This window comes from Gadus chalcogrammus, chromosome 14, assembly GCF_026213295.1.
Source record: "Gadus chalcogrammus isolate NIFS_2021 chromosome 14, NIFS_Gcha_1.0, whole genome shotgun sequence".
In the NCBI taxonomy this organism is placed as follows: Eukaryota; Metazoa; Chordata; class Actinopteri; order Gadiformes; family Gadidae; genus Gadus; species Gadus chalcogrammus.
The window spans coordinates 5,931,608-5,947,421 of NC_079425.1; the positions used below are offsets into that span (position 1 = coordinate 5,931,608).

The 15,814-nt window shown below is 45.4% G+C and overlaps 1 protein-coding gene across 1 annotated transcript in view; it reads right to left on the bottom strand.

Annotated features, from left to right (window-relative positions):
• Positions 1–14,987, bottom strand: part of adamtsl3 (ADAMTS-like 3) — a 140,952-nt gene extending 125,965 nt beyond the window's left edge. The window contains exons 1-2 of the mRNA XM_056607041.1: positions 14,734–14,987; positions 14,192–14,307 (exon numbers count right to left, since the gene is read on the bottom strand). Coding sequence (XP_056463016.1) covers positions 14,192–14,266 — 75 coding nt within the window. The 5' untranslated portion in view covers positions 14,267–14,307; positions 14,734–14,987. The remainder of the gene's footprint in view (positions 1–14,191; positions 14,308–14,733) is intronic.
• Between the last annotated feature and the right edge of the window lie 827 nt (positions 14,988–15,814).

Sequence of the window (15,814 nt, forward strand, 5' to 3'; positions counted from 1 at the left end):
TCCCTCCCTCCCTTCCTCCCTCCCTCCCTTCCTCTCCATCCCTCCCTCCCTCCCCCCTCCCTCTCCCTCAGCTCATTCTCTCCCTCGGTGTAAACAAGCTGTCCCCAAAGTCCGGTCCAGATTCTGGGCAGCATCACTGAAAGCAATAACATTGATGGACTTGTTTGTATGCATTTGTTTGTGAACTGTCTGATATCGTGATCTAGACAAATAGCCCACCACTCTTTCTCACCAGCAGAATGGACTCTAATGGAGCGAGGTGGAGGGGCAGGAGCTGCTCTCACTCTGTTAATCCAAAAGATATTGAGAACACATTATGGACTCGCATCATTTCCAGATGGACCTTATGCAATATTTCCAGAGCGAGAGAAAAAAAAAGGGTAAAACACTGGCTGCTGCTTTTTTGGCAGAACATTTCTAAAAAAAAACATCCTCCACCCACCAGCTCGCTATATTAAGAATTCATATTGTGGAATTATATCCCGTAATTATGTGATGTCATAATATTTATTTAAGGTGTATTAATATGACTACTGTCATTTATACAAAAATTGCATGAAACAACTACGGCTGTTTCACAGAGAAAAAAGGAATGTATATATTATGGGGTTATTGCAATTAATATCAACTTTACATCAATCTGTAAATTGCAGCAATATAAGTAACTGTTGACTTGCTTGCTAAACCCAAGGGATGTACCGTATTAAAACCAGATTTATAAAAAAATCGATTCATTTACTTCAGTGACGACTTTAAAACTTGAAGTGTTTGGGAGGAACACAACTTATCGAACAGCTCATGCACATCCACACGCAAAGTTGCGTGACTGGAAAACTGCAGCGGCGAAGTCAAGGCACTGGGTTCGCTCCTCAATGGCAGCAGTCCTAAATGAATACCAAATCAATGACATTCATCTGAATTCCCACTGACTTCCATTCGCGATGGATTAAAGCATCTGCCAACAAGACTAAATTATTATTACATCAACAAACCAAAATAATAACGATAAAAATCAAAGAAGGCAATGGTGAAACTGCTGTCAAGAAGTCCCATGACAAGTAACAAAATCACACTATTGTCTTTTTCCAATGACTTACAGATGGGTTGACCGTGTTTAAATGCAGAAGAGCCCTTGCAGTCTGCGTGACAGCCCTCTTCCTTCTCCCTCCCGCCACCAGCAGTAACATTGTGCCGTGTGTCTGGACCCCGGGCCTGACACAACTAGCCATGTCCCGACACCGCGGCACAGACACAGCCTCCGGTGTCAATACCTATACACACACGCCCAGAGCAAAGTCGGGCTCAAGATGAGATCTCCTTTGTATCCCATTAACAACTCCTGAGAATAACCATGGTTCGGTCTCACAGTGTGGCGAGTTATCTACATTTTCTTATAAGGTAGAGGTATAGGTGTTTCATTCCTAAAAGCCTCATTTATAATACATTTTTGAGTAGTGCAAGCTCTCAAATGAGTCTCTATACGATACCAACAATTGGATGCACTGCCTCAATCATGTCTCCACTTTCACATAATTTAATACGATACCCTTAAAGGCAAACAAATCATGCAAATGTGATGCACCAGATATATGGTTTATTAACATCCAGTGTGCAGAACTTACAGAACCTTTAGTTAAATTGCACATAATTCATGTAATTTAATGCATATGCCGAGATCAAACACCACTGAGTAAAAAGTGTGTCAGGGAAATGAGCCGCAAAAACAAAGGAAAGGCATAGATGTCAAGGAAAGTAACTTTGTCCAAAACAAGCTCAAGGGCAACCACAACTTTGTTCACAGAGGTTTCCAATTAACTGGAAGGATTTTAGTTTATTTGATTGAAACTTGGAAATAAAAGGGCTTCACAGTTTGGCGAATTCTTAAAGTGATTGTTGAGCATGGATTTTTATTTTTACGGCTAATTTGAATCGTTGGAGTGTGGCGTTTGTGGCCGGGTTGGCTGAGGCTGCACACCTGTTGTGCGTTAAGCAATCAATGTGCCCAGGTTAACCCAGCCAACCCCACACACTCCAGAGACCGTGGCAGCCGGAAACACTTGTAACATTTTGAAGTACACCGGTTCAAACATCATCACCCTGTGTCCTGGTCATAAGGGGAGCCCAGTAAAAGCCTGATAGGTGGGGTGTGGCAGCCATGGTGCCATGCCGTAATTCCGATGCCTCATTGTTCCGACGTCTCAATGGTCCGAAATATTTCCCATTAGATCGACATGCCACTATGCCGACGGTTCAATGTTACGAAAACGGAACCCATTGTTCCGAAGGGCCGTTTCTCTCTCTCTCTCTCTCTCTCTCTCTCTCTCTCTCTCTCTCTCTCTCTCTCTCTCTCTCTCTCTCTCTCTCTCTCTCTCTCTCTCTCTCTCTCTCTCTCTCTCTCTCTCTCTCTCTCTCTCTCTCTCTCTCTCTCAAAGTGACAAAAGAGAGAGAGAGAGAGCGAGGTATAAAACTCTTTATGTAGGCCTATTCGGCATATTGAACCGTCGGCCTAATGCGCCTCCTTTTTGAAAAGTCGGACAAACGGCCATTCGGACCAATGGGTTCCGTTTTCGTAACATTGAACCGTCGGCATAGTGGCATGTCGATCCAATGGGAAATATTTCGAACCATTGAGCCGTCGGAACAATGAGGTGTCGGAATTACGGGCAGGCCCTGCAGCCACTTAGGAGTTGTGTAGCAACGGACAGTAACACACAGTTAATTAATTGTATTAGGTATTCACTGAGTATCGGTGGATACCTATTGTTTTACTTAATTGTTTCTCATATATCATGTTTGTGTTTCCATCTCATTAATTGCTTCCGTTGCACATTTTACTAAAGAGTTCTAAATCAGACAGGGAGACAGTGCAGACACAATAATGAGATCTGTTGTAGGGCTCGTTCTTTTTTAATTTTACCCATGAAAGTCCCAGACTTATTTTCTTTACTGTAACCAAGACATGAATGAGATCAGGTGTATACAGATATCTCCCCTGTTTATCCTACTTCTCAAATATTGATGAAATCAATATCTCAATTCAAAAAAACCTTTCTTAAAGAGGTAACTACTAATCCGTCTCTTTTTCATGTCTTTATTGCTCATAAGGGAGGAGGAGTGGGAGAAGTAGCTCAGATGTTAATGATCACAAAATAATGCAAAAATGCTGAAACATGCAGAAGCACACCAACACCTCAACACTAAATCCTCAACGTCTTTCCCCCAAGACTTAATTGATGTAAACACACACAGCGATCAATAATTGTTGCCCTTTCTGTAGACGCAGTGATGTTAAGTAATGCATATGCACGAACACACACACACACACACACACACACACACACACACACACACACACACACACACACACACACACACACACACACACACACACACACACACACACACACACACACACACACACACACACACACCAAGGTGGCCCCACTGTGAAGTTAGTGACTCGGGCGGAGCGTCCAACCATTAAAGCACTTTCTCTAATAGAGGTTACACATCAGTGGAAGGACAGTATCAGGAGAGGGTCTACTCTGCACCCCCTACCACCACCACCACCACCACCACCCCTGCCTCAGGCCTGCGTCTGCTGCAGGCTTATTCTGTGTTCCCCTGGATCAGTTGGCTCCTTCACATGAGGGGGTGGTGGAAGGAGAAGGGGGGGCGTAGAGTACCAGACAAAGGAACAAGGCTCACACATATGAAACACACACACACACACACACATGCACACACAGGAGCAGATGTTTCACAGGGAGCGTTGGTGCACGGTAGTGAGAGCGAGGGACAGAAACTGCATTCACAAGATAGGAGACGGAGGGAAGAAGGCTCCATAGAGCTCTGGAGATAAAGACTTGTGAACCGCGTCTGGGGGTGGTTGTGTAAAAACAAACCGCGGTACTCTTGAGAATCCTCGTCCAGACTGTAGGTTTCCGCTGCCCTGTATAGATTCTCCAAACAAATAGGATATTGATATTTAGTCTGAGGGGGGGGGTTGGTCTAAATTCAGACGTCCATTTACAAGGTCCAGGCTTTGAATGATGTGTTATTGTATGTGTATTGGTTTAGTTGTGATATTATCTGCGATGGCCTGATTATTAATGCATTTGATTTGGTCCAGATGGACAAATAGGCGAGTGGGAATGCATTTCTCCATCAGCATGGAATTCATTGTGAGCTCCAATAAGAGGACAGTTAAGTGCTTTGCTTGAATAGCCAAGAATAAAAAACTAAACTAAACAACCAACTGCTGTTTCGCTGTTACATTTGCATCTAGTCATTTATCACACGATGTTATCCAGAGCTGCTTATGAGGGATGCTGAGGTCGATCAGAGCAGTTTTAATTGGAGTCACTACAAACATTAATACAATCCGAGAGCAAAGCTGCTGTTTGAATCATTAGTGATGGACAAGTACATAATAACAATTAAAAGGAAAGGAAATACAAATAAAAGAAAAAGAATCTTGCTACCACAGCTTTATCTGTCTAACACATCTATAGAGTGGTGTGCGTGTGCGTGTGTGTGTGTGTGTGTGTGTATACGTGTGTGCGTGCTTGTGTGCCTGTACGTCTGCATGTACAGAGGAATGTTGTCTGTATGTACATGCCCGTGACCGCGTGAGCGTCAAACTGTTGGTTTTAGCAGGTGTGCAATTCTCCCCAACCATGAGTGTTCCTCCTCCCTTGGCCTACGACCCCCGTCTGCAATCGGTTCCCCGCATCGCTTCGTATCTCCGGGCTGTTCCGCAGGAGACTGCTTCAGCCCTGAACGCAATGTATAATCTGGACTTAAATCCATTTGTTCCCACAGAAGGAGATAAATTGTCTGTGGTCTGTGTGCGTGTGCGTGTGCGTGCGTGCGTGCGTGCGTGCATGCGTGCATGTGTGTAATAGTAGCCCTTTGTGATGTGCTATGCAGAGACCTTCAGTGTTTGAGAATAGGCCAGTACCTGACTGCTTATTACATCGAAATAAGTGTACATTGTGTGAAAATTGGGGACCTGACACTTTCCAGGTGAACATCGGTTCCTACTTTTCCCTTGATGGCACTCATGGACCATTGTCATCGTGAGGACTGTCGATCAAATGCAGAAAGTGTTTGCTAAAAATAGACAGCAGACCTTAGACCTGTTATGGAATGTAAACAAAATGAAGGGGAAAAAAAATGCATTGTGGGTTCTTAAATGTTACCTTGCTTTAGACACATAACTTTGTTTCACCCCATACTTTAATCCTTGACTGTTATACAATGAGATCTGTTTCAGATTTGTCAGTAATATAGCTGCCCGAATACTTTTTTTCAAGCTTTGAATAATCAGTACATTTTCCGAAAGGAATATCAGGATATTCATTCTTGATAAATCCAGGCCTACGGCTGCAATCATCCCGTGAAGTATTTCCAAAAAAAGACTTAGAAATAAATCCAGGTTGACTGAGGTAGCGCAACGGGCTTCTATGAAAAGATCACCTCTGTCTCACACTTTGCCCAATCCCCCTATCTATATGTAGCCCTTTGCCAGCCTTCCTTATTCTCAGGTCTCTTGGAAGGAATCAAAAGCAAAGCTACCAAAGTACTTGAGAGCTGAATGATTAATTGCCAAACAGCTCATTCCTCTTTAGTCACTTGGTAGAGAGTGTCTTTAGACAAATTATTGGATAAGTATGCATTTCAGTTGGTGTAATAAGTAAGTGATGATCCTTATTCAGCAGCACAGTGAATAAAAGTCATGGAGCATAACAACTCTCTTAAAATGATGATGTAAAAATGGGTGTACTCGATGAGGATCATTGAATCATTTCGTTTTTGTTAATATATGTGTGTATGTGCATGTGCGTGTGCGCATGTGTGTGTGTGTGTGTGTGTGTGTGTGTGTGTGTGTGTGTGTGTGTGTGTGTGTGTGTGTGTGTGTGTGTGTGTGTGTGTGTGTGTGTGTGTGTGTGTGTGTGTGTGCGGAGAGGAGTGGAGAGAGAGGATCGCTTAAGGATCCATGAGGTGCCACTTGAGAGGGACACACAAATCATTGTGATAGTCACGAAGAGCGGGTACTAAAGTTGTGTTGTATTTGTCTGAAACCTGTTGGGCCCAGAGCACACAACCGTGTCATGGGGCAGCACCAGAATAATGTTTTTAAATTTCCTGATGGACTCGAGTGCTATCGAAAGCGAATGGAAAAATACAGCCCTTTGAAAGTAATAGGATTCTTTTCCCTTTTCAGGCCACGCTTCAAACATGAACCCAGTGCATAAGCATAACGCCTTATGCAAGGTAGTGCTGATCACGTTCTTGAATGTACTTCTCCTATTTCACCCAGGCAGGCTTGACCATGTGGGCATGTGTGCTCATTTGTGTACACGTGAATAACAGACAGAGAAGGGTTCAAGAGGTTAGAAGGATGAATGGCCTAGTCAGTCGGACAGAAACGAATTGAATTAGGTGATCCCATAAAAAAAACGGCAGGTTGTGCTTCGTTGCCTTAAAGCAAAAATACTCAGAACAAGATCCAGCAGCCTCTGGATTATTGAGATCATTGAATGAGTCCTTCATTACAGTGGAGTGCACTGCGGGCAACCGTGGACATACACACTGCTTCAGTAGAATGCTAGCACAGTGATAGAGTGGGTTAGCTTGGGCTTTTGCGTATAAAGACAACACTAATGCAACACATACGACATTCTAAAATGATATTAGACTATGATGAATTACATCTGATTTAATAAATCACCTCTAAGCTGTTATGGACCCTATATTTGACACTTCACAAAGAAATCCAACCATAAATCTGTGTGTATTCCTCACAAACAAGAATGCTAACAGTACTGCTACCTCTCCAGCTCCATGTTGGCCTCTGATTGAGCACGGCATTGCTTCAGACTGGCTGCCGGCATTTATTTTAAGACTCATCCCGCTGACAGCTGAGCTGAAACGCTGAGAGGCCTATCAACAGGATGTGCAGAAAAGGCTAGCCTGGAAAGGTGGCATGGGGGCGCATCATTTCCACAACAAAGTTCAGCAAAGTCGTCTTGGTCGAATTTGATCAACAGCCACGTTTAGCACTGACTAAACATCGTCATCACTCACCGCATGCCCCATCTCACAGCCACAGGGTTATTTAATCATCCTTAAGTTAATTATACCTCATCTCTAACGACCGTCAACAACCACCTGTCTGGTCAGAATGAATGGCACCGGTGAGCAAACAATTACAAACGTATAGAGTAGGCCACGAGAACAAATGAACTCACAATTACGCCCAAACAAATGAGTCCAGGCCAGCGCTCACAATAAATATTTCTATAAACTGATAAAAGCGTAATTTGTTTTCATCACAATGATGATTCATGGTTTGGCTTATCCTCTCATGCCGCATGCCCCACACAACCCCTGATTTATTCATGACTCAAATTTGATATGTGCTAGTGGGCGCCGATCGACTTTCAATGGAGGTTATTTTTTTCAAAAGCGTTGGACGAGAACTCCCAACAAAAAAAAGCCTGTATTGATCGCTGGGCTTCGAAGAACGCGGCCCGGCTCGCGTTAAGGTGTGTTATCGTCATCAGCGCGTTCAGCAGCTCAGCCATTTTGGCCCGCTGGGCTGGAAGTGAATAATCTGAAGTATAGATCGCATCTACAGCCAAACTGGTTAAACTCTCACAGAGCAGTGTCTGTGTAAACCATAATTTTTTTTTGTTTATTTTGGAAGGAAGATTCCCTCGAGATTTGTGTATTTGTGTGATTTGTGTTTAAGTAAAATATTGCACTCCACTCTTTGGTTATAAAAGCTCCTCTTTTTGTGCTCTGGCTCCACTGCGGTAGAATTGAACAGTATTTGGTTCCACATCTGTGCACCTGACAAACTCTCTCTCTCTCACACACACAAAAGCCTGCAAACGCACACACAGATTTGTCTTATCTCCAATGCTTCCACTAGGCTCTTCCAACGTGATGGATAGCTGTAATGAGAGACCATCTAGTCTTGGCGTTATGTGTGTGCGTGTGTGTGTGTGTGTGTGTGTGTGTGTGTGTGTGTGTGTGTGTGTGTGTGTGTGTGTGTGTGTGTGTGTGTGTGTGTGTGTGTGTGTGAGTGTGAGTGTGAGTGGTTGTGTGTGTGTAGGGCTTCTGCTCTTTCACATTTTAATGGCAGGAGAGCTGAGGAGCTTTTAGCGGCTCCACCAAAAACGAAAAAATGGCACCGGCCAGGGCGAAGAGATAGAGAGATAGATGGGTTGGGATAGAGCAAACGAGAGCGAGAGCAGTAGAAGGGGAATACAGCATAAGAGAGGAATACAGCCACAGAGAGAGAAGTGTGGGAGAGATAGAGACAGACAGGGAAGGGAAGAGAGAGGAAGATTAAGATTGAGGGCGAAAGGGGAGAGAGATTGAGCGAGAGAGAGAGAGAGAGAGAGAGAGAGAGAGAGAGAGAGAGAGAGAGAGAGAGAGAGTCTGTTTGATAGAGAAATATATATACTAAAAGTCCACCAAGAGGCCAGATACAGGGGGGGAAGAGGAGGAATGGTGCAGGGGGGGCAGGGATGGGGTTCAGAGAACTCGCGAAGGGGGGTTGGGGGGTAGTGCGGGGTGAGTAGGGGGCTCAGTGAATGGCGACCAGTGTCCAACACCCGTGAAAGAAGACTCTCTCTCTCTCTCTCTCTCTCTCTCTCTCTCTCTCTCTCTCTCTCTCTCTCTCTCTCTCTCTCTCTCTCTCTCTCTCTCTCTCTCTCTCTCTCTCTCTCTCTCTCTCTCTCTCTCTCTCTCTCTCTCTCTCTCTCAAAATCCAGGGTGCAATATTATGTGAATTGGGGGGGGGGGTGGTTGCAGAGGTGGCTGCTTCGCTGAGTGTGTGTGTGTGTGTGTGTGTGTGTGTGTGTGTGTGTGTGTGTGTGTGTGTGTGTGTGTGTGTGTGTGTGTGCGCGTTCATAGACAAGATTTTATAGACAAGTGATCTTTTGACTTCTACCATTTAGCTGAAAACCCAGACAATGCCATTGATCCAGAACTGGTGGTGCAGATGTGTGTGTGTGTGTGTGTGTGTGTGTGTGTGTGTGTGTGTGTGTGTGTGTGTGTGTGTGTGTGTGTGTGTGTGTATTTGTGTAGTCAAATAACAAAAGTCCTCCAAATAGAAACCCATCTCGAAACGTGTGACATCCTGTAGCTACATCATCTGGCAGGATTCTGGTTGCAAACCGATCCAACTCAATCCAAAACACAGATCTTTGCCTCATACATTTTGCTTCCACGCATCCCCTCGCCGTTCGCCGACTCCCACCCAAACACTGACCACCGCACGTGTTTTATTAAAGCCTGTTCTAACATTAGCCCACTGATCTCCAGAGAACACCCATCCCTTGCTTAAACACATTCCCATGTTCCTGTTGACTTAGGCCTTCGTCTGAAAACCGCGCAGATCCCAGCAGGTGGAGGAAATGGGAGGTGGAGAGAGGTAAAGAGAGCTGGAGGGGAGGTGGAGGGAGGGGATGACTTGGGTCAGGGGAGACATTAAAGGTTAATGGTGGTTAACGGCGATGGTGAAAAGAGCAAATTAAACCCGACAAGGTTGCTTGTCTCTTACTTTCCCATGCTAGGGGAGAGGAGGCGGCTTGGTGAGGCATGCAGGGGAGCAGTGTTCTGATACGTGGTCGTGTCTCAGTGTGGACGCTAGGTGTCACCTGATTGATTGATTGATTGACAAAACAGATGTCATAAACGGACACGGTGGATGTTTAAATGTGCTCCGAACGTGTCAATGGAAGGCCGGAAGAAACGAGCTATTCTTCACCTATGCTTGTCATCGTCGAGTTGAAAGAATAACACTCAGGCTGGTCAGGTCAGTGCGGGTCAAATCATAGCCAACCACAATCATAATAATAATGATCGCGAACAACGCACCGTCACCACCTCTGACCGCCCACGGACAACACCGGGACGGAATAATAAACGCAGACTCCCGATGCTGTCCATTAACCCGGTGACATCACAGTGTCAGCGGCCGCGGCGAGAACAGGAAGAAGAGTCTCACCATTCCGACCCCCGGCCCCAAACTCCTCCTCTCTCTCTCTCTCCCCGGCCTCCTCCCTCTCCCCTCTCCCCCCGGCCTTCCCCCCTCCACCGTCTGCCGATGCCTTGAAAATCCCATTATTCCAGATGGATATCTTAATTGCTCCCTGTCTCGCCTGGTTTTCCCCCTTCGTTCGGAGCCGCTGAGGGAGGGTGCTATGAGGCAGGGTGGTTGTGCCTGAGGGTGAGGTGCGGTGGAAGGTGTAGCGTGGAGGGTGGGGGGTTGGTTTGGTCGTGGTCGGGGTAGTGAGTGATTGACACTGAGTGAGAACGATGCTGGGTCTGTTTTTTGCTTGACACTATCTACTGTGAAGATCTAATGGACTAAAAAGTTGTGAAAGTTCAACTAGAGTGAAGGAAACCGACCCCCCCCCCCCACCCATGTAGAAAGTCAAAACACCCCAGACCACGTGGTCAGGGAGAGAGTGGTGTCCTGTCCCTGATGTGCACCCTAGATAAGCAGCCTAGGACCACAGTGGGTGATTAGCATGGGTCTACTCCAGTCCATACAGAGATGTAGAACTCCTTTCTGCCATACTTCACCAGAATGAGAGGAACGTTTTTTTGCCAGAAGGAACAAGTTCTGGACGGGCCTGACTGCGGCTAAACCGCAAAGCCTCTACAAACCGATATGGAAATATCTTTCTTTTTTTTCCTTCGGCTCCATCCCTCTGTCTAGTAATTCTGAGGCCTGTATTTTATTGGATCTTGATGCAGTCACGTCCAGGGGGAGGGGAGATGTGGTTGGCTGATTGGGTTTGTGATGTGACCAGAAGATAAAAAATCGAACACAGCCAGCAGCAGGATTTGAGAGTCAAGATCTAGAAAAACTGTTAACAATCCCCTGCAATCCTCTGTGGCTTTTCAAATCAGTTGAGATCTTGTTCATTGTCGACCATCCTTCCGCTGCTTACATGAAATCTCCGTGTTGAACATGGATGTGCTGAAATCTGAGCACTTATGGGAACTAAAGGCAGACAGCAATCATCCTTCTGGCTCGTGGAAGCTTCTTAAAGTGCGTCTGTTCTCTGGAATGAAACGAGGGTGTCATCGAGTCCAGCAGAGGTGGGTTGAATGTGTTCCCGCTACGATTTTTCTCAGAACCAAGAGCGTCTACCTGCTCACTGTCACAGAAAAAAAAACTGTTCTGGAAGAAAGCAACAGGAAACAAGCCTTAATGACCTCATCCGGTGTGTGCTTGAGGGTATACGCGTATGTGTATGTGTGAGAGTGTGCGTATATGTATATGTATATGTGTATGTGTAAGAGTGTGCGTATACGTGCCTGCGTGCGTGTGTGCGTGCGTGTGTGTGTGAGTAAGTGAGTGTTTGTACTTTTGTACTGCGGTTAGCGATGGTGCTGGTGAATGATGTAGGCATGGGTGGCGGCTGGAGGGGGTTGATGGGAGTTAGTTGCTTTCTTAAAGCGTTTCCTGAGAAAACAAGGGTCTGGTACGAGGCTTAAAAAGGATGACAGGACGTCGCCCATGGCAGCAGGAAGGAAGTGGACGGCAAACAGGAAATTGAAGGAAAGTGACACAACAGAGGGTTGTTGTTTTTTACACGGTGGGGACTTGTGGCCTTTCTCTGTTTCTCACCTTTGGATTGTTTTTTTGGTTTCCGTCTGTCACTCTCCCCTACCTGGGCTAGTATATCTAAACATTATCTGCTTATCGTCGTGGAGGATAATGGCAGGTAACGACAATGCATCAACATGTACTCCCAAATCATGTCCTGATTGGTATGTGCTTTCGCCCATAAAAGATGAATTAACCAATTTGGCTATATGTTCAATTAGAATTGTCAACAGCTATTTCTCTGTAATTAGGTGAGAGATTGCTTAGATAATCCAGCAGACATTACCCTAATTACATCAAGGGCAGGATAGTTTCTTGGCTAGGGGGAAAAAAAGGTCCAGGTTCGATCCCCATTGTCCACAAATCATCTTTAGCAGGCCCGTGCACCAGGGCATTGCTACAGGGGCATAGGCCTCTGGCTCTCAAAACATTCAAAAACATTGGTACTTTCTAGTAGTAGTAGTAGTTTTCTTGCTGTCGTTTTCAGGAATGCAAATGCTGTTGTGTAAACACATTTTTCTCAATATATCCAAATCGGTCATTCTTAGAACAGAGAATTCTTGCTCATTAACTATTGAGGGGGGGGGGGGGGGGGGTGTCCTATTCATTTTCTTGAGCCACTCAAGGTATCCATGCACGGCCCTGATCTGAGCCCTTGAGGCAGCTCCTGAATGACATATCAGAAATCAGTAATGAGTAAAGTAATGATTACAGAAATAATAATAGAACTACATTCTGCCCAAAAAGGGCAACTCCAACTCACTCTCTCTCTCTCTCTCTCTCTCTCTCTCTCTCTCTCTCTCTCTCTCTCTCTCTCTCTCTCTCTCTCTCTCTCTCTCTCTCTCTCTCTCTCTCTCTCTCTCTCTCTCTCTCTCTCTCTCTCTCTCTCTCTCTCTCTCTCTCTCTCTCTCTCAAAATCTGGGAAACACAAAAGAACATAAAGACACACACACTTACACATGTATACACTTATACACACACACACAGACACACACTGGTCCTCTGTGCTCCTTTCCTTTGCAACCACATGTGAATGGAAACAGAGCCACAGGTGCTGGAGTGCATAGCCCCCCACCACTGCCCCCTCCCTCCTTGCTCCCTTGGCAGGTGTACTACTCAGTGTAGCTACTACCAGGTCAGGTGTGTGTGTGTGTGTGTGTGTGTGTGTGTGTGTGTGTGTGTGTGTGTGTGTGTGTGTGTGTGTGTGTGTGTGTGTGTAACAGATATTTTCACTTCCAAAGTATCTGGAAGCAGATGGTTTAAAGACATTACCAGAAACACCTGTCCAACCCCCCACCCCCGCCACCGCCTCCTCCTCCCCTCCTCCCCCTCCCCTCCTCCCCCTCCCCTCCTCCCCCCCATGGACACACAAGTGGATTTCATTGTTCTGAACTTATTTCCCTATTAATGGTCCCCTGTGTAGCGCTCTCGTGGATGTAAATCAAGCAAGGACGGTCAAACACGGGAAATGGTAGAAAGAACACAAAAGAACGGGTCGAGGAGGGGGAGAAGGGAGCATATGAGAAGAGAGACGAGGGCTAGAGAGACGAGAGCACAAGGGACAGGGGAGGAGAGGAGAAGAGAATTAAGGATATGAGAGGAGGGGGAGCACATTAGAGATGAGGAGAGAGGAGGAGAGAAGGGGAGGGGAGAGGAGGGGAGCGGAGGAGAGAGGGAAAGTAGTGTATGTGAGAGGAGAGTATGGGAGGGGAAGGGAGAGGAGAGGAGAGGATGTGAGAGAAGAGGAGAGGTAAGTAAGGAAGAGGAGAGTATGGGACAGGAAGGGAGAGGAGAGGAGAGGAACATTCTTTGCCGAACATACTTTGTTGTTTCAATGTGTGCACATAGATTGATACCATGGTCCGTAGAGTCCTGAGATTCCTGTCGCTTTGGAGGGAATTCTGAATTATTATTAAGAATTACAACCCCTATGTCCGTTAGGCTTTGATGGAAGCCATTTGAATGCACATGTCTGATCAGAACTATTTCAAAGCATATTTCCATTAAAAAAATCCATCAAACATGTTTTCTTCTGTCTACACTGGCCTGCACTAAACTTCAACACACCCTGTTGTTCTCTTGCACTGCACGGAAGACAGAGCCTGTTTCTGAAGTAGAAGACTTTTGCAATTGCTTCACCAACGGAGTGACTGCCAAATCAACACATTGAAATCCAGCTACATTTCCCCACTGGCCATGAGCTTCTTGACCCGTGCAAATCAATAAAGGTTTAGTAAGAGACTAAGCCAAAAGAAAAAGACCTGAGACTAATTCTAATTTCACACAAGCACTTGATGAGGACAATGGTAAAACATAGCACAGGTTTATCAAATTAACTCATATATTCAAAGAATAAACAAAGGGAAAACAAATATTGTTCACTGGACCTTATCCATATGACAATATATTGGGGCATCCGGTCTAACCATGTGGAATCTGATGTTTAGCTGTGCAACAATGATTATGTGACAACCAACCATCAGTCAGCCCAGCTGCCCAGCAATCAATCCACCTCTCATCCATCTGTCCATCCATCCATCCTTTACCTACCTGGACAAGGGGAAGAAGCGAGAGGGCTATGGCAGCCTTCCAGGCGAGACAGATTAAGTTTGAAGTCTCCATCATTCCCCAGGATATGGTGGTTTAATCACAAGTTTGCCTTCAACCTGTAGGACAGATTATGGTTTCAACAATTGGTGTATGTATTGGATGTTCGATAAACGGACATTAAGTCAGCTTTGGAGCATCGACATTACAATTCCCCCGCTGATAACACCTCCTAAAAGAGAACGGACACTGAATATAAAATATATTGTGTTCACCGTCCCTGTGGTCAAGTTTTAGTTTGCAAATGTAAACCGACAACAGCTACTTAACCATCTCGCTGAACCAAGAATTATGCGCATCATCCGCGTCAAGGGGTGGCACACTTGTGAGATAATCCAACTGAAAATATTTTTTGGAGCCAACAAATCGCTAAATATAGGCTATCGCGTTTGCTGAACGTGTTTTGTTCAGCTTATTAAATAACCAATTTAACAGGGGCTGCCTGGGCGTTCGGTCACTGCTTCGGGAGAAATAGAAAGGCTTACCTTATGGGAAGTGCAATGCGCTCATTGGGGTGATCCACATCGTTGATTTCTCATCAAGAAAAAAATAAATAATGCTATGCCCCTTGCCACGATTCCCCGGCCGTCCTTTCTATCATGAGATCATGAGGGGAATTTGTCGCTGGGAAAGTGAATTAGTGTGGCCAGCTGTGTGGCGGGCAGACAGGCACGCTGTGAGCGGTGCTCCGGTGAAGTCTCTCCTCTGCTCTGTAGCGCACAGCTCGTCCAGGAGCGATCTGAAGGCGACACAAGTTGGGCGCGTTACGCAGGCAAAAAAAAAAAAAAAAAGAGAGACTGCCCTCCCGGTCCTGCACAGTAATCAAAAAAATGAAAAAAAGTTATGTCCAAATCTTTTTCCTGGCAATCGCCAGGAAAGCCCGGGCGTTATGTTGATGATGATCGTTTCAAATAGGCTATAAAAACTCACATTAAAGACTTGAGTTAATTTGGTTGAATAAAGCCTAGGCTGCCACCGCCGTCTGTAGCAACCAATTTTTATGTTTTTAATTAACATTGTAATAAGCTAATCATGGACTAATGTGTATGTGTTATTTGAACACATGTTCAGCAGCAATGCATGCATTATCTGATGTCCAGAATCCGACTTTATATCACAATAATATCTCATCGTGCATAGTTATGCAGGATGAGTTGTTATTGTTCAATTGCTCATAAAGCCTGCGGATTCGGTCAGGGAGAACCAGGGTCGGAGAAGGAAGCGGAGGGGGTGGATATCACTCGCCAGGCAACTGGATGTGCAAGAGGTGGGTAAGTGCGTAACGGTATCTGCCAAAGGGCACGACGCGCCCCAGTCATAATTGTGAGGTGAGGAATAGAAGCTGGCAGCAAACGAAGGAACTGTGTTTTCTTGCACTAATGAGCACAAGATAACTCCTTGCTGAACCTGGTTGGACCTTGTGTTAGCCCTGTTAGGGGTGTTCTTTGTTTTATGAATAATGCTTCGTTTGGGGGGTTGGCGGATGGAATGAGGAGTTAGATGAGTACTGACAAATAATAGGCTATCATTTGAAATAAGATTGAGGAAAAAATAAAGAGTCAAGGA